This window comes from Heteronotia binoei, chromosome 2, assembly GCF_032191835.1.
Source record: "Heteronotia binoei isolate CCM8104 ecotype False Entrance Well chromosome 2, APGP_CSIRO_Hbin_v1, whole genome shotgun sequence".
Taxonomy (NCBI): Eukaryota; Metazoa; Chordata; class Lepidosauria; order Squamata; family Gekkonidae; genus Heteronotia; species Heteronotia binoei.
The window spans coordinates 9,893,534-9,917,024 of NC_083224.1; the positions used below are offsets into that span (position 1 = coordinate 9,893,534).

Consider the following 23,491-nt stretch of genomic DNA (forward strand, 5'->3'; position numbering starts at 1 on the left):
ACCTCATACTGTGCTGTCTCCCCCTTGACTTTTCTGATTTCCTTGAGTGGCTTTTCAACTCTGACTCCATACTGGTAAAAAAACAACAACAACAGAAGCGAGCATACTCAAATATTGTGACTGGTGAAAGGAATAAATAAGTCCATCAAGGCCTTGTTTAAACAGTGAGGTACTTTGGAATTCTGAAAGCCTTTTAAGAATAGCCCTATTTTCCTTAGTGGAACAAATTTCGAGTCTAGTGGCGTCTTTATTCAAGATCCGAGCTTTCATAAGCAGGCACGCTTCCTCAGATCTATGCACACGAAAGCTCATACCTTGAATAAACTTTTGTTAGCCTTAAAGGTGCTACTGAACTCAAAACTTGTCCTACTGCTTCAGGCCAGCGTGGCTGCCCACCTGGACTTATCGCCCCTTGCAACTAAGTTGTCAAACTCCTTCTGATATCTTCACGTAAGCACATTCCCCATAACTAGCCATGCATCCCTTTAGCACAGGGGTGTCGAACGTGCAGCTTGGGGGCCGAATCAGGCCCCCAGAGGGCTCCTATCAGGCCCGCAAGCAACTGGCTGTCATCTGCTTCCTTCTCGCTCTCTCTTGCTTCCTTCTGCATCACTGCTTGCTTGCAAGGCTTGCTCAATCGCACAGGAGCTACAGAGCAAAACCTCGATTTTCTCCATTGGTTGAGGCTCCTCCCCCTCCTGGTCCCCTGGGGAGGGAGGGAAGCAGTCAGAGCTTCCTTTGTCCAGTTCCCTGGATCCCATGGGAGAAATACAAAGGAAGCACCTTTACGACCAACAAGCATGTTTTAATTTTTCTTTTTTAATCTTCAGCCATGTTTGTCTGTGTCCTTTTAAAAGTTTATATCTTTGCTCTCTCTCTCTCTCGGCTTGACTTCGCGAACGAAGATTTAAGAAGGGTGCAGTAGTCCACGTCTGCTGCAGGCTCGCTGGTGGCTGACAAGACCAATGCGGGACAGGCAGATCCGGCCACAGCGACTGCAGGGAAAAGTCTGGTTTGGGGTTGGTGCTGTAGCAGTGCGATTCTTCCTCAATCTCCTTTTGTCCTCAAGACCAGCTATGCGTGGGTGGGCTCCCTCTTGGGTATCCTGCCCCCCCAGGGAAAGTGTATGCGCAATACATAGCCTCTCCTTTCCCGGTGTAGTGAACGCCGCGTGGTCACTGTCCGGCTATGCCTGGCAGAGGGTCACTGCAATGGCCTCTCCTGCATTACTGCATCCGTGGCAACACCTTCCCGCTGGTCCCCCCCGTTTCTCACAGAGTTTGCCACGTCATGGTGCGACCGAATGTCCGGCGGTATATCTTTGCTACCTAATCTTAAATAGGTACACACATGGCCCAGCCCGACATAGCCTGGCCCGGCCTGACAAGGTCTATGTCAGATCTGGCCCTCATAACAAATGAGTTTGACGCACCTGCTTTAGCACACGCCTGTAGAGCGTGTACAAATACTTTACAAAATTATTACCTGTTGTGGAGAAACACCATCTTAGAGTGCTGGTGCTTCATCCAAAAAGGCAGGGATCAGTAAATCCCTCAGCAGGGCTTTGTAGCCTTCCCCTCACTCCCCCCCTCCCTTCCAGAGCCAAACCAACAACGCTAGGGGGAAGATCCCCTAGAGAGGCAGGAAGTGCTGTTGTTCCTTGCATGTGTTAGGCAGGAAGAGAAGCCAGATTTGAACTGGGGCTCGAGCGAGCATGTGGTGAGCAATGGAGGCTCCTGCCGGGGAGGCCCCCCAGGCAGGCAGACTAAGTAAGTAATTCTCAAGACAGGATAAGTTTAGATCAGGGCCAGCAGGACGCGTTTATAAACACCTTTCCTTTGTCATGCTGTTTGCTGTGCTGTGCTGTGCTGTGCTACTTTTTTAGATGCAACTGTTTTTGTTTTGTTTTTCTTTCCCTATCCTTTTCCCTTTTAAATAAATGTTTTTTCTGTTTAAAATGCTGGCAGTCAAACTCTGTACCACATAGATCCCCAAACCGCTTTAGACCACGCTGTTTTTGAGAAGGGGGCCCCGGGGAAGGGGGAAGGCATGCAGTTGGATAAGGTGCCAATCCTCCAGGGGTGCCCCAAAGAAGCGCTGAGGTCTCTGTGAAACCCAAGTGCAGGGTGGCAGAGGACCTTGAGGCCTGGCCTCATAGCAGGAGAGGGGGATTGGGAGTCCTGTTCCTCTCAATCTGAACCCCGGGACTGAGCAGGTGGTGGCAGCGCGCCCAGGGGGCAGGAGGAGAAATAGCTCCCTCCAGGAGTTGGCGACTCAATAGGGAGCTGACGGGACCGAGTCTGAAGGCAGAATCGGGCCGGTTCCGCCACACCTGTTAAAAAAAGGGAGGGGGGAAGAAAGGTGTATATTCTTAATTTGCTTATGTCTCTAGGCAGGATTAGTGCCTCCGTGGCGCATAGTGGTAAAGCAGCAGTACTGCAGTACTGTGTTCTGAACTCTCTGCTCACGACCTGAGTTCTATCCCAGCGAAAGCTGGATTCAGGTCGCCGGCCCAAGGTTGACTCAGCCTTCCATCCTTCCGAGGTCGGTCAAATGAGTCCCCAGCTTGCTGGGGGGAAAGTGTAAAAGACTGGGAAAGACAATGGCAAACCACCCCGTAAAAAGTCTGCCGTGAAAACGTGAAAAGCAACATCACCCCAGAGTCAGAAACAACTGGTGCTTGCACAGGGAACCTTTCCTTTCCTAGGATACAAATCTTTTACAGACTCATTACCTGTTAAGGGAAAGAAAGAAAAAGAATAAGACGACAGATGTATTCCCTCTCCTTTAATTTCCCCTTAGAAATTGCTTCCTCTTCTGGAAACGGACAACAGGCAAGTCCAGAAGGACTTTAGAGAGCAACCGGAGTTTTGGAGTATAAGCTTTTGAGTCAAGGTCCCCTTCATCAGATACCTGACAAAGAGTTGGGCTTCCTGAAGAGGTGAGCAGGCCCCCCTTCTTGGAGATATTCAGGAGGTGCTGCAAGGCCTGCCTGTTTGCCAGAACTTTTGGGGGGTGGTTTCAGTGGCGTGCGTCTTTGAAGGGGGAGAAAGGAGAGATTTGAAGTTTACTATTATATTTGTTGGAGATTAATTTTTTTAAAAAAATTATGGTTGTAGGGCTGCCTTGAACCATGAGAAAAGTTGGGATATAAACATTTTAAATAAAATGCGTAGGAAAAAATAGATGTTACCATCTGTCTGCCATCTTTATTTGCACTTAAAAGTTATTCCTTCTGGCTTTGTGACATACTTGCCGTTGATTTCAGTGATTAACTTAGCATTGCGATGTTGGAAAACGGGAGGAGCGGGTACAAAGAGGTGCTCTGAATTATTTTATTTTTTAAAACTAGCAAGACGAAGCAATTTGAAGAATGCGATGGAGAGGAATGGAGAGGATCAGGCCGCTGCTGTGATGCCCAGTGTGGGAAAGTGCAATGTTTACCTGCGTGTTCTGCTCAAAGGTGCATTGCACACGCATGCACACACACACATTATATTTGGCTACAGCAGTGCATCACCCCCCAGCCATTACTTGGGTGGATTGAATGAAGAACCAGAACTAGGGAAGGGGCACCAGCAACCTTTTGCTCAGGTCTTCCACCTTTCTTTACTGAGATGTTCTCCCGTGGTGCCCTGTTTATCATGTGAACACATGAAGCTGCCTCATATTGAATCAGACCCAGGCCTCAGATTCAGCAGGACGTCACAGGAGCGCAGCTACTGAACCTTTCTGATGGCTCCCCCTCTTCCTCCCAGCCTACCTTGTCCATTGAATAGTAGGTTTGGTGAGAGCCAGTTTGGTGTAGTGGTGAAGTGTGCGGACTCTTATCTGGGAGAACCAGGTTTGATTTCCCACTCCTCCACTTGCACCTGCTGGAATGGCCTTGGGTCAGCCAGAGCTCTGGCAGAGGTTGTCCCTGAAAGGGCAGCTGCTGTGAGAGCCTTCGCCAGCCCCGCCCACCTCACAAGGTGTCTGTTGTGGGTGAGGAAGGGAAAGGAGATTGTGAGCCGCTCTGAGACTCTTCGGAGTGGAGGGCGGGATATAAATCCAATATCTTCATCTACCTCACAGGGTGTCTGTTGTGGGGGGGAGGAAGGTAAAGGAGATTGTGAGCCGCTCTGAGACTCTTCAGAGTGGAGGGCGGGATATAAATCCAATATCTTCATCTACCTCACAGGGTGTCTGTTGCGGGGGAGGAAGGTAAAGGAGATTGTGAGCCGCTCTGAGACTCTTCGGAGTGGAGGGTGGGATATAAATCCAATATCTTCATCTACCTCACAGGGTGTCTGTTGCGGGGGAGGAAGGTAAAGGAGATTGTGAGCCACTCTGAGACTCTTTGGAGTGGAGGGTGGGATATAAATCCAATATCTTCATCTACCTCACAGGGTGTCTGTTGTGGGGGAGGAAGATAAAGGAGATTGTGAGCCGCTCTGAGACTCTTCGGAGTGGAGGGTGGGATATAAATCCAATATCTTCATCTACCTCACAGGGTGTCTGTTGTGGGAGAGGAAGATAAAGGAGATTGTGAGCCGCTCTGAGACTCTTCGGAGTGGAGGGTGGGATATAAATCCAATTTCTTCATCTACTTCACAGGGTGTCTGTTGTGGGGGAGAGGAAGGGAAAGGAGATTGTGAGCCGCTCTGAGACTCTTCGGAGTGGAGGGTGGGATATAAATCCAATATCTTCATCTACCTCACAGGGTGTCTGTTGTGGGGGAGGAAGATAAAGGAGATTGTGAGCTGCTCTGAGACTCTTCGGAGTGGAGGGTGGGATATAAATCCAATTTCTTCATCTACCTCACAGGGTGTCTGTTGTGGGGGAGGAAGGGAAAGGAGATTGTGAGCCGCTCTGAGACTCTTCGGAGTGGAGGGTGGGATATAAATCCAATTTCTTCATCTACTTCACAGGGTGTCTGTTGTGGGAGAGGAAGGGAAAGGAGATTGTGAGCCGCTCTTCGGAGTGGAGGGTGGGATATAAATCCAATATCATTTTCTTTTTTTCTAGGTGCAGCTGCATAACAATCCCTGGATTAGGAGAGCGGGCAGCCAGCCAGCCACCAGGGGCTTTGCCACACCCCCAGCAGCCCTCATTGACCCCTAGAGAAGCCCGCGCCACCCTTTCTCCACTTCTTATGTGATTTTGGGTGGTGGGTGGCTTGCTGACCTTTTGACTGGGTGGAGGCAATGGATCAGGAGAGCCCCAGGGGAGTGAGGCCTGCTTGGGCTGGCTGGATCTCCTTTCTTGCATCGGGTTGCTTTTGGCCTGGGGGAGCAGCATATGCTAATAAGTTATGCTAAAGTGCTCCACCACCTATTTTTCTACAAAATGACTCCTAATCAGACCCTTCATCCATCATGGTCTCTATTGTTCCCTCTGACTGGCAGCTACTCTTCAGGGTCTCAGGCAGTGGTCTGTCCACTGCCAGATCCTTTAACAGGCGATACCAGAGACTAAACTTGAAATCTTCCTGCTCGCCAAAAAGATGTGCTATCCATATTTGTCCCCTAAATGCACCAACAAGTCTCCTAAAATCTCCCAATTTACATTATACTGCATTCTGCATTCTGAAGTACTTCTTCACCCAAAGGGTGATTCACACATGGAATTCACTGCCATAGGAGGTGGTGGCAGCTACAGACATAGACAGCTTCAAGAGGGGATTGGATCAACATCTGGAGCAGAGGTCCATCAGTGGCTATTAGCCACAGCATATTGTTGGAATTCTCTGTCTGAGGCAGTGATGCTCTGGATTCTTGGTGCCTGGGGGGTGGGCAGCAGTGGGAGGGCTTCTAGTGTCCTGGCCCCACTGGTGGACCTCCTGATGGCACCTGGGTTTCTTTGGCCATTGTGTGACACAGAGAGTTGGACTGGGTGGGCCATTGGCCTGATCCAACAGGGCTTCTCTTTTGTTCTTATGTGACACAGAGAGTTGGACTGGGTGGGCCGTTGGCCTGATCCAACAAGGCTTCTCTTATGTTCTTAATTTTCTCAAGTCTCAACATTTGTTTAATTATCTAAACAAAACAGGACATCTCAGAAAGAAGTAAAAACAACCAAATACACGTTTAATGATACACTTCAAATAGAACAAAACATGATTTAAACTATTCATAAAAATGAGTTTAATCAGAATTTTAGGCTGAAGATAGCTGACACCCTCCCGCAACCGGCGTAATAGGCCCTTCATTGCTGCAGGAGCGTCTATTTCGCATTTTCTGTTCAAACAGGATCTTGCAGCAAAAACTTGTTTGACCAAAGTCAGTTGCTGGACAACCCTACTGATTTCAGCCTACTTAAAAACATCACCTGTCTGCAGCCTCGTGGGTGTACGGAAGCAACTTTCTTTTGGGTTCAAATGATGGAACAGTCTCACGGAAAGATACAAAGCTGCGCTTGCTGCTGCCTGCATCTATTATGAAAACAGGCAGAGGGACAGAAGCCCCTGGTTGTGTAATCTTGTGAGCCATCCAATACACCATGAAAGGTCAACCATGCCCTGAAAGAAGCACCACATGGCTATGCCCTTAGACAAATAACATCGTGCACTCTATGCAATGTTGACACTTTCAGTTTAAAAGCTTTGTAAAAGCATGGGTTGCAATCCAGACATTCACAAGTGCAAAGGAGTCCCTTCCTTGTCATGAAAGGGTGCTCTGAGTGCTAATAACTTGCCTTTCCATACCTGATAAAAAAAAAGGCCACTATGTGAAGAACAGGAGCCAGCCCAACTGGTCTGTTTCCACTGTGGGAACAGAGATGAAATACATAAACCCAACACAAGAGGCGACACAAAAGCCGCCGTGAGCCTGCTTCAGTGGGGAGGGCGAGATATAAATCCAATAAATACAAACATAAATAGAATTACAATTTTAAAAACCTGAAATTCAGCTAGACATGAAACAACAACATGGATTCTTTCTCCTTTTACAATAAAACATAAAATTCACATACCCTTGGCTCATTTTTCCTAGAGATGCAGGACTATTCTGGAGTAGTCAATATTAGATTTGGGGAAGAGATGTGGATGTGGTGTAAAGGTTCTCCGTTGAGCTTTTCTTTTTTTTTAAAAAAAACGCAGAATTCTGCTTTCAATTTGACCAGCAGATTGTTCTAAAAGGAGAGACCACTCCGACCTTCAGATCGCATGGAACTTTGAACCTGCAGTCACGATAATGTCAGCGTAGGAAGCGGCTTGAGCCACCTCGACGGCCAGTTGTTTCTTCAGGACAAGCAAGCTGTAGAACATGGTTGCAACTTCTTCACGGTTCTTCTTCATACAGAGGGTCAGAAAACTGAAAGACTTTGTACCTGTCTGGTGGAGGTGCTATGCAGAGTGGGGAGGAAACAGACAACCGATGAGATGGAAGTTAATTCTGCACGTGAAGAAGAAAGTAAGCCCCTATATGGTGCAGTTTGGTGTTGTATTCATTGAATTATAGAGTTGGACCTCCAGGGTCATCTAGTCCAACCCCCTGCACAATGCAGGAAACTCACAGATTCCTCCCCCTAAATTCACAGGATCTTCATTGCTGTCAGATGGCCATCTAGCCTCTGTTTGAAAACCTCCAAGGAAGGGGAGCCCACCACTTCCCGAGGAGGAAGCCTGTTCCACTGAGGAGGAACTGCTCCAACTGTCAGGAAGTTTTTCCTTATGTTTAGCTGAAAAGTCTTTTGATTTAATTTCAAAAGACCCTAATCCATTTAACCCATCACAGAATCCTAGAGTTGGAAGGGACCTCCAGGGTCATCTAGTCCAACCCCCTGCACAATGCAGGAAACTCACAAAGACCTCCCCCTAAATTCACAGGATCTTCATTGCTGTCAGGTGGCCATCTAGCCTCTGTTGAAAAACCTCCAAGGAAGGAGAGCCCACCACCTCCCGAGGAAGCCTGTTCCACTGACAAACCGCTCTAATGGTCAGGAAGTTCTTCCTAATTTTCCTAATGTATTAATTGTAAAGTTTACTGATGGAAGAAGGGGGGGTGGAGGGGTTACCCTGAGCATCGGTGGTGGTAAGAGCCATTAAATTGCAGTTGACACGATGACTTGCTAGGCAGGGGTGTCGAACTCATCTGTTACGAGGGCCGGATCTGACATAAATGAGACCTCATTAGGCTGGGCCATGTCAGTCGGGCCACGGAGAAAATAGAGGTTTTGCTCTGTAGCTCCTGTGTGATTGAGCAAGCCTGGGCAAAGCAAGCTATGATGCAGAAGGAAGCAAGAGAGAGGGAGAAGGAAGCAGATGACAGCCAGTTGCTCAGGGATAGGAGCCCTCCAGGGGCCCTGATTGGCCCACCGGGCCACATGTTTGACACCCCTACTCTCGGGTTTTCAAGGCAAGAAATGTTCAGAAGGGGCTTGCCATTGCCTGCCTCTGGGTAGCGTCTCTGGACTTCTTTGGTGGTCTGCTACCCAAGTACCAACCAGAGCTGACCCTGCTAAGTTTCCGATCTGTTGGGATCAGGCTAGCCCTCGGCCATCCAGATGAGGGCAGATGTTTAGAGATGGTTTCATAGAATCATAGAGTTGGAAGGGACCTCCAGGGTCATCTAGTCCAACCTCCTGCACAATGCAGGAAACTCACAAACACCTCCCCGTAAATTCACAAGATCTTCATTGCTGTCAGGTGGCCATATAGCCTCTGTTGAAAAACCCTCCAAGGAAGGAGAGCCCACCACCTCCCGAGGACGCCTGTTCCACTGAGGAATCACTCTAACCATTAGGAAGTTCTTCCTAATGTTGAGCCGGAATCTCTTTTGATTTAATTTCAACCCACTGGTTCTGGTCCTACCTTCTGGGGCCAAAGAAAACAATTCCACACCATCCTCTATGACAGCCCTTCAAGGGCTTGAAGATGGTGATCCTATCACCTCTCAGCCGCCTCCTCTCCAGGCTAACCATCCCCAGCTCCTTCAGCCTTTCCTCACAGGACTTGGTCTCCAGACCCCTCACCATCTTCGTCGCCCTCCTCTGGATCCGTTCCAGCTTGTCTATATCCTTCTTAAAATGTGGTGCCCAAAACTGAACACAATACTCCAGGTGAGGTCTTACCAGAGCAGAGTAAAGCGATACCATCACATCACGTGATCTGGACACTAGACTCCTGTTTGCCATTGCCTGCCTCTGGGTAGCATCTCTGGACTTCTTCGGTGGTCTCCTACCCAAGTACCCACCAGAGCTGACCCTGCTAAGCTTCTGATCAGATGAGATCAGGCTAGCCTGGGACATCCAAGACAAGCGCTGCTCCTGCAGTAGCTTGCACATGTGGATTCATTCTTAGCTCTTGCGGGACACGAAAGACAAAAATCTGCCGGCGTAATGCTAAAAACGCAAGCAGAATGATGCCATGGGATCCAAACCAGCGTTCTTCCTTCGCACTCTGCTGCTCAGAGAAAAAGCACCTGCGTAATTGCTTGGTTCACACTAACGGCAACATGGCCCCTAAGGGACAGAAAAGCACTTTGCATTGGAAAGCTGGTGTGACGGAGATGGAAGCTGGAAGTGTAAACGGGATATTAGGGGAGGGACGGTGGCTCAGTGGTAGAGCATCTGCTTGGGAAGCAGAAGGTCCCAGGTTCAATCTCAGGCATCTCCAAAAAAGGGTCCAGGCAAATAGGTGTGAAAAACCTTAGCTTGAGACCCTGGAGAGCCGCTGCCAGTCTGAGAAGACAATACTGACTTTGATGGACCGAGGGTCTGATTCAGTATAAGGCAGCTTCATATGTTCATATGTTTTGGGGAGGGACGGTGGCTCAGTGGTAGAGCATCTGCTTGGGAAGCAGAAGGTCCCAGGTTCAATCCCTGGCATCTCCAAAAAAGGGTCCAGGCAAATAGGCGTGGAAAACCTCAGCTTGAGACCCTGGAGAGCCGCTGCCAGTCTGAGAAGACAATACTGACTTTGATGGACCAAAGGTCTGATTCAGTATAAGGCAGCTTCATATATTCATACACATCAAAAATACATACATGTGGACACTTAACATTTGTAAAATAGAGTGTGGATGTTAACCTTTGGTTTTATTTGATGATTGTATAGCATCTCTTACACATATTCCTTTGCCAAATGATAGAGTAATAAAAAAGCTGCCTCACCCGGAAGGTATTTAATAACTCTAAAGTTCTCTTTTTCTGCCTCTTTTCTTCATAGTCTTGACTGCTCTCCGGAAGCCCCTGCAAAGCAGAAGATCCCAGGTTCAATCCCTCTAACTAAAAAAAAAGGTCCAGGCAAATAGGCGTGAAAAACCTCAGCTTGAGACCCTGGAGAGCCGCTGCCAGTCTGAGTAGACAAGACTGACTTTGATGGACCGAGGGTCTGATTCAATAGAAGGCAGCTTCATATCTTCATATATCATAGATTTGGAAAATGCCTGCTAGAATTGAGAATGTGAGCAGACTTACATTTTCCACCTCAACGTGCTGCCTCTCTGCTTCTTGTCTTCCAGAGGAGCCAACTAAAGAACCATCTGACAAAACAGATCGCATATCCACAGCTTCCTGATATAATGCAAATAAATTGTAGTTTTCATTATGTTACTTTAAAACATTAATTACAGGGAATAATTAAGGCTAGACTAGGTGTGTTGACTTTTGCAGCCCCAAGGCTTTGGAGACGTCCATTTCCTCGCAGTGGGAGATGAAAAGAGAGAAGTTTAATAATTGGATTCATTGGAAGAAGATCTAAGGACATGAGGCCTACATTTTGAAATATATGCCTTTCTTTCCCCCGGGGCATCTCTCTCTACCTCATACTGCTTCTTATTAGTTTGAAGCAGATTACTAAAATACAGAAGAGGCTAGACGCCCCCATCTGAATGGCTGCAAAAATCTAACACAGATGCAGAAAATTTCACAGTTAAAAGTGTAACAGGTCTGCTATTATCTTCTAATAAAAGAGGTAATGGCTCCATACAAACTATATTTTGGAGCAGAGGAAGAATTAAAAGATTTCTAGGCTCAGAAAAATGATTGAATTCAAAGGTCACGTGACACAGGTGTCTATACTACCTGCAGCATACTGGCATACTCTGTAAGAATATGGTGTTTTAAGAGACTTCCCAGAGGCTTTCTTAAGAATAATACTATTAAAGAAGGGGAGAAGCTATCATCCCCTTCACTAGCCAGGGCATAAATACAATTATCTTTTCCTACCTGATGATTCTTGAAGAGTTTCTAACCCTAAAAAGATATTTTTAAGAGAGCATTGAGAAGGGATTGATGAAAATGAAGGAGCAAAGAGGATGCAAAGAGGGTGGGAACAGAGAAAGGAAATAAGATCTCAACTAACAGCAGAGAATACTCCTGTAGTACACAGGAAATGGCAGTGGCGGCTGAAATACCCAATTAGTATCTGATATTGCCAAAAAGCAGAAATAAACTCACTGGCAAAGTGCTCTAAGTGTAGAGTTAAAGCGTAACGTCAGAGAGATACTAGTAGCCAGACGCGCAAAACTAATCTGGAACGGAACTACAGTAGAAGTCATTGGGAGCTACGTGTATGTTTTCCCAAGAGTGCTACATGGTGTAGAGGCTAGGGTGTTGGGCTGGGGTGGCCAAACTGTGGCTCGGGAGCCACATGTGGCTCTTTCACACATATTGTGTGGCTCTTGAAGCCCACACCTGTCTGGCAGCCATTGCAGAAGGTATTTCTCTCTTTAAATCACTTCTCCAAGCCAAACCAGCTGGAAGCTTAGAGAATGCATTTAAAGTTGCTTTCTTTCCACCTCTGTCTCCCTCCCCCATCTATTTGCCTGCCTGCCCGCTTTTCTGTCTTCCGGCTCTCAGAAATCTGACAATTATTCTATGTGGCTCTTATTTTAAGCAAGTTTGGCCACCCCTGAACTAGGATCTGGGAGGTTCAAATCCCTGCTCTGCCATGGACGTTCATCTTGGGCCAGTCACACACTTTCAGCCTAACCTACCTCACAAGGTTGTTGTGAGACTAAAATGAAGGAAAGGAGAAGAATGTAATCTGCTTTGGGTCCCAACTGGGGAGGACGGAGAGACATAAATAAAATAATAAATAAAACAAAAATAAAATAAATAGGGCAAATAGTGGCCCCGTTGGGCCATTATCAATGAAGAAAACGATCTGGTGGGTGGTAGGGAAATTCGGCTTGCCTGTGGGCCACAGTTTCAAACCAAACCACACCCCTGCATGCCTAGGAGTTCAATTCTAGGCACCCTAGAGAGCAACAGGAGTTTTGGAGTATGAGAATCGAAGTACCCAATGAAGGAAGCTTGGACTCTCCAAAGTTTATGAGTACAAGTTCTTGAGAGCCCAAGCTCCTTTTATCAGATACCACTGAGCACGTCCTATTGTTCAAAACTGCCTCTTTGTCTTATTTTTGGCCTGAGTTAGACCAGACTTTGTAGGAAATTTGTTTCAAGGAGAAAATCTAAAGCCGTCCAACCTCTCGTGAGGCTTCATCTCAGATCAAGGAAATCTGAAATCCAATCGCAGTCTTGTGAAAAACACCCATAGCTGTTTGATTTCCAAGTACAGCAATTTGAATAGGAAATCCCTACCATAGCGTCAGTAGTTTTACTGTTATCCCTTTTGTCTTCATCCAGAAACTCAGACCGCAGGGCAGAATGGCAAACGGTCTCCCGCATGTCACTTCGGCTTTCTGCAATTGACAATTAATAATACAGCCACATCGTAACATCTTCTCTTCCCCAGAAAGATTAACTGCCATCGCTTGCAAGTGATGGGGCCCATTCATATCAATGACTGATGCTGTGTTTCCTCAGATGTTTTGCTCTGTCTGCCTGTTAAAGACACCATCTTTATTTCTGTGTTTTCCCTTACTTTGGCTTCGCCGTGGTCTTCCCAAAATCTGATTTGGCATGGTCCAGGGTTGGCCAAACTGTGGCTCAGGAGCCACATATGGCTCTTCCACACATATTATGTGGCTCTTGAAGCCCCCACCGCCCTGTCAGCTGGCTTAGAGAAGGCAGTTCTCTCTTTAAATCACTTCTCCAAGCCAAGCCAGTCAGCAGCTGTAGAATGCATTTGAAGTTGCTTCTTTCCACCTCTCGTTCCCTCCCTTGCGGCTCTCAAACATTAAGAACATAAGAGAAGCCATGTTGGATCAGGCCAACGGCCCATCCAGTCCAACACTCTGTATCACACAGTGGCCAATAATTTATATATATATATATACACACACACACACATATATATATATACACACTGTGGCTAACAGCCACTGATGGACCTCTGCTCCATATTTTTATCTAACCCCCTCTTGAAGCTGGCTATGCCTGTAGCCGCCACCACCTCCTGTGGCAGTGAACTCCACATGTTAATCACCCTTTTATCCGTTCTAATCCGACTGCTCAGCAATTTCATTGCATTCTATGTGGCTCTTATGTTAAGAAAGTTTGGCCACCCCTGGTATAGTCTTTTTGGAAAGACTACAGTTAAAGTGCCTTGGGATGCCCTATGGACAGGAAGGTGTGCAGTTTTTGCAAGTCCTGTTCACACTGGCATCCTTTTCCTTGCTGTCACATCTTCCCCCATACATAGGAGGGCTTTTTCTTACATTAAAAATTGGGAGTGGTAAATTGGTACAGTGTTATAGTGATCTGTTGCAACAATGTACCAGTCTCCTATTTTTAAAGTACATTTCTAGCCCTTTTCATTGTGGTGTCATAAGGTGAAACGTGTAGGATCCGCACCTGCATTTGCATGATCAATAACAGCTACACATATAATTGTCTCAGTGTAGAAGCAGCTTGAACCTCTGTAACTTTCTTTTCCAGTTGATTTTGACATGGTGTGCCTTGGAATTCTTCGGCAGGTATCCAGATTTCACTAATTATCATTCACAACAGCATTTTGGCACTCCAAAGATCACAACATCAAAACGTGCTGCCTTGGTGCTTTTATCATGTAGAAAATGATCTTGTTAACCAGTGCCAGATTAAACCCTGTGGAGGCCTCAAGGCAGTCAAAATCTTGGGGCGGGTGGGTGGGTGGGTTGGAAATGATCTTAGTCAGAGTGACTGTCCCGCAACCCACGCTGCAGCCTGCAGGCACCTTCTCAAAATCCCCTTTGGCAAAGCTGCAGGGAAGAGGCAGAGAGAGGCGAACTTGGCAATGACAACAGCAGCAGCCGCACCAGGCGAGTCGGGCAAAGAGTGGCTCAGTTGGTGGCTGCACGTGCAGGCTGGGCGGGCTGCAAGCAGGGGGGAAATTGGCGGGGCGGGGGGAGCTGGCCCAAGGCCCCTAAAGGCATGGGGGCCCATAGACCAGTGTCTCCAAACCGGGGGATCCCCTGCCCCCACCTGGGGATTGGCAACCCTACTTCTTATCCGCAGGTATTGTGGGAGAATAAACACATAGTTTAAATGAATTAAAGAAGATCACCAAAGACTACCAAACTGTCACTTGTTCGTTAATCCTTCCTCTGGTGCCAGAGAAAAACACTTTTCCAACAGGAAGTCTTTTCAGCCAATACTGGCCTTTCTCATTCTGTTTTCTTTAATGTGAACATAACCTGATTCTTCAAGCCACTCTTGGTCCAATCCTTTTGAAACTTGGAGGGTATTTTGGGGAGAGGCACTGGATGCTGTGCTGATAATCTGGTGCCTCTACAGCCTCCCCCAAGCCTCAGAGACCTGCGGATCAATTCTCCATTATGCCCTATAGGAATTGGTCTCCATAGGAAATAATGGAGTGTCCAGCAGGTATTTCCCTCCCCCTGCTTTCTGGTTATCCTGAAGCAGGGGGAGGGCCTCCGAACTGGGGGGACCCCCTGCCTCCACCTGGGGATTGACTGAAACCAAGGAAAAACTGTGAAAAAATTAACAAAAAAAAACCTCAACGCAAAACTTCTATAACAAATATTTAAAGGCAAAAACTTAATAACTAAATAACAAGTGCTTAAAGAAATACAATGCAAAAATTCACAATATCAAAAATTCATCCTAATCACATACACATAGCAATCCTAAATCATCTACAAATTTCATTATTCCATTAATTCATTTATTCCAGTCCGTTTAATAGCGTCAATTTCCGACTTGTAAAAACTCACGACGATTCGCCCGTTCCAACGGGCTGAATTAAAGCGCTGGCGCTCCGATAATTCAAAAGGGAGAAGTTTCTATATTTTTTTTCAACATGCTTTTGCAGTTATGCCAAATTTCCGGCTTCCAAAATTCATGCAAGAACTCTCCAAACGTGAAGTTGAAGGGGGTGAACGATGAAGCAGTCAACGAACGTCCGAGGAATGAAGATTGCTGTCTCCTCTCACTCCCCCGCCACAGACTTCCCCAACAGAAGGAAAAGGGAGGAAAGACTGCTTCATTGTTTGTGGTGGTGGTGGGGAGATGGACTGTCCTGGACTTCCTACAGTGGGCTCTGAGGAGAGGCAGCGGTGATCAGTAAGCCCCCAGAAGAACCTGTCAACAGGACAGCTATCTCCCTCAAAGGTGGAGTATGTGGTGGAGACATACAACTCTCAAGGCAATTTCCACAGCCAGGGAAACTTTAGAAGGAAATGCGCTTTCAAAGATTTCACCCATCCAACATTAAAGGGAGGAGAGGAGAACAGTGGGATATGCCTCTCTGAAGAAGGGTTTTTCTTAGAAACAGAAGTAAAGGTGCGTTCCTGTTAGAGGCTTGTGACATACCCACTTCAACTTCACGTTTGGAGAGTTCTTGCATGAATTTTGGAAGTCAGAAATTTGGCATAACTGCAAAAGCATGTTGAAAAAAAATATAGAAACTTTTCCTGTTGAATTTTCGGAGCACCAGCACTTTAATTCAGCCCGTTGGAACGGGCGAATCGTTGTGAGTTTTTACAAGTCGGAAACTAACACTATTAAAAGGGACTAAATGAATTAATGGAATAATGACATTTGTGGATGATTTAGGATTGCTATGTGTATGTGATTAGGATGAATTTTTGATATTGTGATTTTTCACATTGTATTCCTTTAAGCCCTTGTTATTTAGTTACTGGAGAGCCTGTATGGTGTAGTGGTTAAGTGTGCGGACTCTTATCTGGGAGAACCGGGTTTGATTCCTCACTCCTCCACTTGCACCTGCTAGCATGGCCTTGGGTCAGCTATAGCTCTGGCAGAGGTTGTCCTTGAAAGGACAGCTTCTGGAAGAGCTCTCTCAGCCCCACCCACCTCACAGGGTGTCTGTTGTGGGGGAGGAAGGGAAAGGAGATTGTGAGCCGCTCTGAGACTCTTCGGAGTGGAGGGCGGGATATAAAGCCAATATCTTCATCTACCTCACAGGGTGTCTGTTGGGGGGGAGGAAGGGAAAGGAGATTGTGAGCCGCTCTGAGACTCTTCGGAGTGTAGGGTAGGATATAAATCCAATATCATCTTCTTCTTCTTTTGCCTTTAAATATTTGTTATAGAAGTTTTGCATTGAGTTTTTTTCGTTAATATTTTTCACCGTTTCCCCTTGGTTTCAGTCTTCCCCTGTGATACTCCAGGCGTCCCAAACACCCACCTGGGGATTGGCATAGACAGCTTTAAAACTAGGGCTGCCCTCCCGAGGAAGTGTGAGAGATGGGATGCTGGGCTACATGGACCACTCCACTGATCCAGCAGGGCTCCTCATATGTTCTTATTACTTTCAAGGACATTGCTGGGCAAACAGAACTCCTGCCTCTGACAACACAATTCCAGAGCCTGCCAGAGTTCCTAAAGTCAGCACTTTTGCTTTATCCCTCAAACCTCCCACAGAGCACTATACTTACACCATGTATTACAAAATTCGGCATCTTTGAAATTTAAGCATCTGCTCCTTGACAATTGCGCAGACTGAATCTGTAGCTTTTGAAATAAATACAGGGCTCTTGGAAAATAACTGCGGGTTGGTATATTAAAGGGATTAGCTGGCAATGGGAAGATGCTAAAGTCTTACCTTGGGGACCTCGTCGCTTGTTTTTGTCTTGTGCTGTGGGCTTTTGCTGCAGCTTTTTGCTTCCATCTCTGAGACTTTTGGCAAACAGCTGTTAAAACACAGACTTGTCTTTTTTTTTTTTAAAACAAAATTTCAGAATATGAACTTTGCATTAACTATTCAACGTCTACAAGATCCTTAACCAACTGTAAAATCCAAACGCATATGTATAAAAAGTAAAACTAAGGCTGAGCCAAGTGAAGGAGACATTTTTTCCCCGCACAGATGGCAAAGTAGATTATTTGCACGTAGAATATTCCAGATTCAATGCACAACGTCTCTACTAATAGGGCTGCAGAAGGCTTCTGTTGGACATACGGCACTGCCAATCAGAACAGACAGCACTAGGCCAGATAAACTGAGAGCATGACTCATGAGCAACTTCATACGTTCTTCAAGTAACATAAAAAGCGACTCTGCTCTCAGAGTTTTTGGGGATTACTGTAAAAACAATTAACATTGGCCTGAACAGTCTTCATTTGCCTTCAGTGACACCAACAGTTCATGATGTCATAGTTTAGGAACAGTCTTTCCATCCCCAAACCCCACACCTCCCCCAGCTCCACTCCCGAATTTCCTAGGGTTGCCAATCCCCAGGTGGGGTCAGGGGATCCCCTGGTTTGGAGGCCCTCCCCCTGCTTCAGGGTCATCAGAAAGCAGGGGTGGGGGCAGGGGGAGGAAATGTCTTCTGGGAACTTTATTATTCCCTATGGAGTCCAGTTCCCATAGGGTATAATGGAGAATTGATCTGTGGATATCTGGGGCTTGTGGGGGGGGTGTTGTTTTTTGAGATAGATGTACCAAATTTTAAGCATAGTATCCGGTGCTTCTCCTCAAAACACCCCCCAGGTTTATAAAACATTGGACCAGGGGGTCCAATTCTATGAGCCCCCAAAGAAGAAGAAGATATGGGATTTATATCCTGCCCTCCACTCGGAAGAGTCTCAGAGCAGCTCACAATCTCCTTTACCTTCCTCCCCCACAACAGACACCCTGTGAGGTAGATGAAGATACTGGATTTATATCCTGCTCTCCACTCTGAAGAGTCTCAGGGTGGCTCAGAATCTCCTTTACCTTCCCCCCTCCTCAACAGACACCCTGTGCGGTAGATGAAGATATTGGATTTATATCCTGCCCTCCACTCCGAAGAATCTCAGAGCAGCTCACAATCTCCTTTACCTTCCTCCCCCACAACAGACACCCTGTGAGGTAGATGAAGATATTGGATTTATATCCCGCCCTCCACTCCGAAGAGTCTCAGAGTGGCTCACAATCTCCTTTACCTTCCTTCCCCACAACAGACACCCTGTGAGGTAGATGAAGATATGGGATTTATATCCCACCCTCCACTCTGAAGAGTCTCAGAGCGGCTCACAATCTCCTTTCCCTTCCTCCCCCACAACAGACACCCTGTGAGGTAGATGAAGATATTGGATTTATATCCCGCCCTCCACTCCGAAGAGTCTCAGAGCAGCTCACAATCTCCTTTCCCTTCCTCCCCCACAACAGACACCCTGTGAGGTAGATGAAGATATTGGATTTATATCCCGCCCTCCACTCTGAAGAGTCTCAGAGCGGCTCACAATCTCCTTTCCCTTCCTCCCCCACAACAGACACCCTGTGAGGTGGGTGGGGCTGGAGAGGGCTCTCACAGCAGCTGCCTTTTCAAGGACAACCTCTGCCAGAGCTATAGCTGACCCAAGGCCATTCCAGCAGGTGCAAGTGGAGGAGTGGGGAATCAAACCCGGTTCTCCCAGATAAGAGTCTGCACACTTAACCACTACACCAAACTGGCTCTCCAGGTGCCCCATCCTTTATTATTCCCAACGGAGGGAAGGCTTTTAAAAGGTGTGTGGTGCCTTTAAATGTGATGTCCAGAACTCCCTTTGGAGTTTGATGATGCTTGTCACAACCTTGCTCCTGGCTCCAGCTTCAATGTCTTCTGGCTCTACCCCCCCAAAGTCTCCAGAACTGGACTTGGCAACCCTAGGATTTCCAGGGATTTCCCAAACCAGAGCTAGCAACCTTAAGTGGCTAAAACTGGAAGGGATGTTAGACACATCTAATGGGGACTTGCTTCACCAACCAGGCAGCGTGCTTGGAGAATGAGAGCAGGAGAGACAGATGACTGAAAGCGTGTGTCATGTTTTGAAACTTAAAAACATACTAAGCAAATTGCGATGGCTCATGCCATGGGTTCTGATCGCTATGATGTTTCCATCATGCTACGACAGCTGTTCATTGAACTGCCGTGTAAACAGGCGATTCTGATCGTCTTGTTCTTGGACTATAAACCTCAAACAGGCTGTGTGACGTAGGGGTGGCCTAACTGCAGCTCAGCAGCCACACATGGCTCACACATATTGTGTGACTCTTGAAGCCCCCACTGCCCCGTTGGCCGGCTAGGAGAATGCATTTCAGGTTTGATTCCCCCACTCCTCCACTTGCATCTGCTGGAATGGCCTTGGGTCAGTCATGGCTTTCGCAGGAGTTGTCCTTGAAAGGGCAGCTGCTGTAAGAGCTCTCTCACAGGGTGTCTGTTGTGTGTGTGCGGGAGGGGGCGAAGGGTAAGAGGAGATTGTGACCGCTCTGAGACTCAGAGTATAGGGTGGGATATAAATCCAATATCTTCGAGAGCCAGTTTGGTGTAGTGGTGAAGTGTGCGGACTCTTATCTGGGAGAACCGGGTTTGATTCCCCGCTCCTCCACTTGCACCTGCTAGCATGGCCTTGGATCAGCCAGAGCTCTGGCAGAGGTTGTCCTTGAAAGGGCAGCTGCTGGGAAAGCCCTCTCAGCCCCACCCACCTCACAGGGTGTCTGTTGTGGGGGAGGAAGGTAAAGGAGATTGTGAACCGCTCTGAGACTCTTCGGAGTGGAGGGCAGGATATAAATCCAATATCTTCTTCTTTTCCTTCCTTCCTTCCTTCCTTTTGGCTCTCAATCACCTGACGTTAATTCTATGTGGCTCTTACATTAACCAAGTTTGGCCATCGCAGTGTAATGGAAGAACAGAGACTGGCTTCTTTTGCTTGAAATAGGGTTGCCAACCTCCAGGTAGGGCCTGGTGACCTCCCAGAATTACAACAGGTCTGCAGGCTATAGCGCTCAGTTCCCTTGGAGAAAATGGCTGCTTTGGATAGAGCAGTCTATGGCATTATACTCCTCTGAGGTCACTTACCTCTCCACATCCTGCCCCCCCATCCTGCCCCATCCACCCACAAATCTCCAGAGTTGGCACCCCTATTTGTACAATCAACATCCAAAGTCACAAACAGTTACCATTTGCAGATCCTCATGAATTAAAGGCTGTGTTGCTTGGCTCATCAGCTTTTCCACACTCCCCGACTCTTGCAAAATCATCAGCTTTCTTGTGGGGGGTGCAATAACCAATGTGGTCAGAGTGTCCTTGTAGCTTTCAAGCTGCTTCTGTATAGTCGATTTGCTCAGCTTCTTCACAGCATCAACAAGTAACTTTCTTTTACCTTTTAGCTTCCTTTTGAGAACTACATATTAGAAACATTTGCAAGGAACACATGACTAGCCAGCCTGAGGAATCTTCAGCATACACAATGGGCTTTTCCGCATTCTTGTTTTCCTTTTTTATGTGTTCCTATAGCTTTGGATATTTTCCAACGAGTGCGAGGTTTGGCTCCCTCTAGTGGCAGATCTGATATTACATCACTTTATTTCTGGTGTTGAGGAGCCCCATGGTGCAGAGTGGTCAAGCTGCAGTACTGCAGTCTGAGCTCACTGTTCACAACCTGAGTTCGATCCTGGCGGAAGCTGGGCTCAAGTTGCCAGCTCAAGGTTGACTCGGCCTTCCATCCTTCCGAGGTCAGTCAAATGAGAACCCAGCTTGCTGGGGGGAAAGTGTAGATGACTGGGAAAGGCAATGGCAAACCACCCCATAAAAAAAGTCTGCCGTAAAAACGTGATGCAATGTCACCCCAGAGTCAGACACAACTGGTGCTTGCACAAGGGGCTACCTTTACTTTTACTTTATGTCTGGGGTACCTCCTTCAGATTTAAATTGCATGTTTTTATGCCAGACATAAAGTGATGTAATATCGTATCAATGAACACATGATACTGCCTTATACTCCCTTGGTCCATCAAAGTCAGTATTATCTACTCAGACTGGCAGGGATTCTCCAGGCTCCTGCCACAGAAAGGTCTTTCACATCACCTACTGCCAGATCCTTTAAATGGAGCTGCTGGGGATTGAACCTGGGACTTTTTGCTTGCCAAGCAGATGCTCAACCACTGAGCTACAGCCCCACTTCAGGCTCTCCAGGGTTTCAGGTTGAGGCCTTTCCCATCACCTCCTGCCTGGTCCTTCTTAACTGGAGATGCCGGGGATTGAACCTGGGACTTTTTGCATGCCAAGCAGATGCTCAACCACTGAGCTACAGCCCCACTTCATGGCTCTCCAGGGTCTCAGGTTGAGGCCTTTCCCATCACCTCCTGCCTGGTCCTTCTTAACTGGAGATGCCGGGGATTGAACCTGGGACTTTTTGCATGCCAAGCAGATGCTCAACCACTGAGCTACAGCCCCACTTCATGGCTCTCCAGGGTCTCAGGTTGAGGCCTTTCCCATCACCTCCTGCCTGGTCCTTCTTAACTGGAGATGCCAGGGATTGAACCTGGGACTTTTTGCATGCCAAGCAGATGCTCAACCACTGAGCTACAGCCCCACTTCATGGCTCTCCAGGGTCTCAGGTTGAGGCCTTTCCCATCACCTCCTGCCTGGTCCTTCTTAACTGGAGATGCTGGGGATTGAACCTGGGACTTTTTTGCATGCCAAGCAGATGCTCAACCACTGAGCTACAGCCCCACTTCATGGCTCTCCAGGGGCTCAGGTTGAGGCCTTTCCTATCACCTCCTGCCTGGTCCTTTTAACTGGAGATGCCAGGGATTGAACCTGGGACTTTTTAAATGCCAAGCAGATGCTCAACCACTGAGCTACAGCCCCACTTCATGGCTCTCCAGGGTCTCAGGTTGAGGCCTTTCCCATCACCTCCTGCCTGGTCCTTCTTAACTGGAGATGCCAGGGATTGAACCTGGGACTTTTTGCATGCCAAGCAGATGCTTAACCACTGAGCTACAGCCCCACTTCATGGCTCTCCAGGGTCTCAGGTTGAGGCCTTTCCCATCACCTCCTGCCTGGTCCTTCTTAACTGGAGATGCCGGGGATTGAACCTGGGACTTTTTGCATGCCAAGCAGATGCTCAACCACTGAGCTACAGCCCCACTTCATGGCTCTCCAGGGTCTCAGGTTGAGGCCTTTCCCATCACCTCCTGCCTGGTCCTTCTTAACTGGAGATGCCGGGGATTGAACCTGGGACTTTTTGCATGCCAAGCAGATGCTCAACCACTGAGCTACAGCCCCACTTCATGGCTCTCCAGGGTCTCAGGTTGAGGCCTTTCCCATCACCTCCTGCCTGGTCCTTCTTAACTGGAGATGCTGGGGATTGAACCTGGGACTTTTTTGCATGCCAAGCAGATGCTCAACCACTGAGCTACAGCCCCACTTCATGGCTCTCCAGGGTCTCAGGTTAAGGCCTTTCCCATCACCTCCTGCCTGGTCCTTCTTAACTGGAGATGCTGGGGATTGAACCTGGGACTTTTTTGCATGCCAAGCAGATGCTCAACCACTGAGCTACAGCCCCACTTCATGGCTCTCCAGGGGCTCAGGTTGAGGCCTTTCCCATCACCTCCTGCCTGGTTCTTTTAACTGGAGATGCCAGGGATTGAACCTGGGACTTTTTAAATGCCAAGCAGATGCTCAACCACTGAGCTACAGCCCCACTTCATGGCTCTCCAGGGTCTCAGGTTGAGGCCTTTCCCATCACCTCCTGCCTGGTCCTTCTTAACTGGAGATGCCAGGGATTGAACCTGGGACTTTTTGCATGCCAAGCAGATGCTTAACCACTGAGCTACAGCCCCACTTCATGGCTCTCCAGGGTCTCAGGTTGAGGCCTTTCCCATCACCTCCTGCCTGGTCCTTCTTAACTGGAGATGCCGGGGATTGAACCTGGGACTTTTTGCATGCCAAGCAGATGCTCAACCACTGAGCTACAGCCCCACTTCATGGCTCTCCAGGGTCTCAGGTTGAGGCCTTTCCCATCACCTCCTGCCTGGTCCTTCTTAACTGGAGATGCCGGGGATTGAACCTGGGACTTTTTGCATGCCAAGCAGATGCTCAACCACTGAGCTACAGCCCCACTTCATGGCTCTCCAGGGTCTCAGGTTGAGGCCTTTCCCATCACCTCCTGCCTGGTCCTTCTTAACTGGAGATGCTGGGGATTGAACCTGGGACTTTTTTGCATGCCAAGCAGATGCTCAACCACTGAGCTACAGCCCCACTTCATGGCTCTCCAGGGTCTCAGGTTAAGGCCTTTCCCATCACCTCCTGCCTGGTCCTTCTTAACTGGAGATGCTGGGGATTGAACCTGGGACTTTTTTGCATGCCAAGCAGATGCTCAACCACTGAGCTACAGCCCCACTTCATGGCTCTCCAGGGTCTCAGGTTGAGGCCTTTCCCATCACCTCCTGCCT

At 47.8% G+C, this 23,491-nt stretch overlaps 1 protein-coding gene across 1 annotated transcript in view; it reads right to left on the minus strand.

The window, feature by feature from the left end:
• Positions 1–6,050: 6,050 nt before the first annotated feature.
• The window catches only part of RAD21L1 (RAD21 cohesin complex component like 1), a 49,088-nt gene continuing 31,647 nt past the window's right edge, over positions 6,051–23,491 (minus strand). The window contains exons 8-12 of the mRNA XM_060233461.1: positions 20,213–20,436; positions 16,895–16,982; positions 12,529–12,629; positions 10,096–10,173; positions 6,051–7,327 (exon numbers count right to left, since the gene is read on the minus strand). Coding sequence (XP_060089444.1) covers positions 7,139–7,327; positions 10,096–10,173; positions 12,529–12,629; positions 16,895–16,982; positions 20,213–20,436 — 680 coding nt within the window. The 3' untranslated portion in view covers positions 6,051–7,138. The remainder of the gene's footprint in view (positions 7,328–10,095; positions 10,174–12,528; positions 12,630–16,894; positions 16,983–20,212; positions 20,437–23,491) is intronic.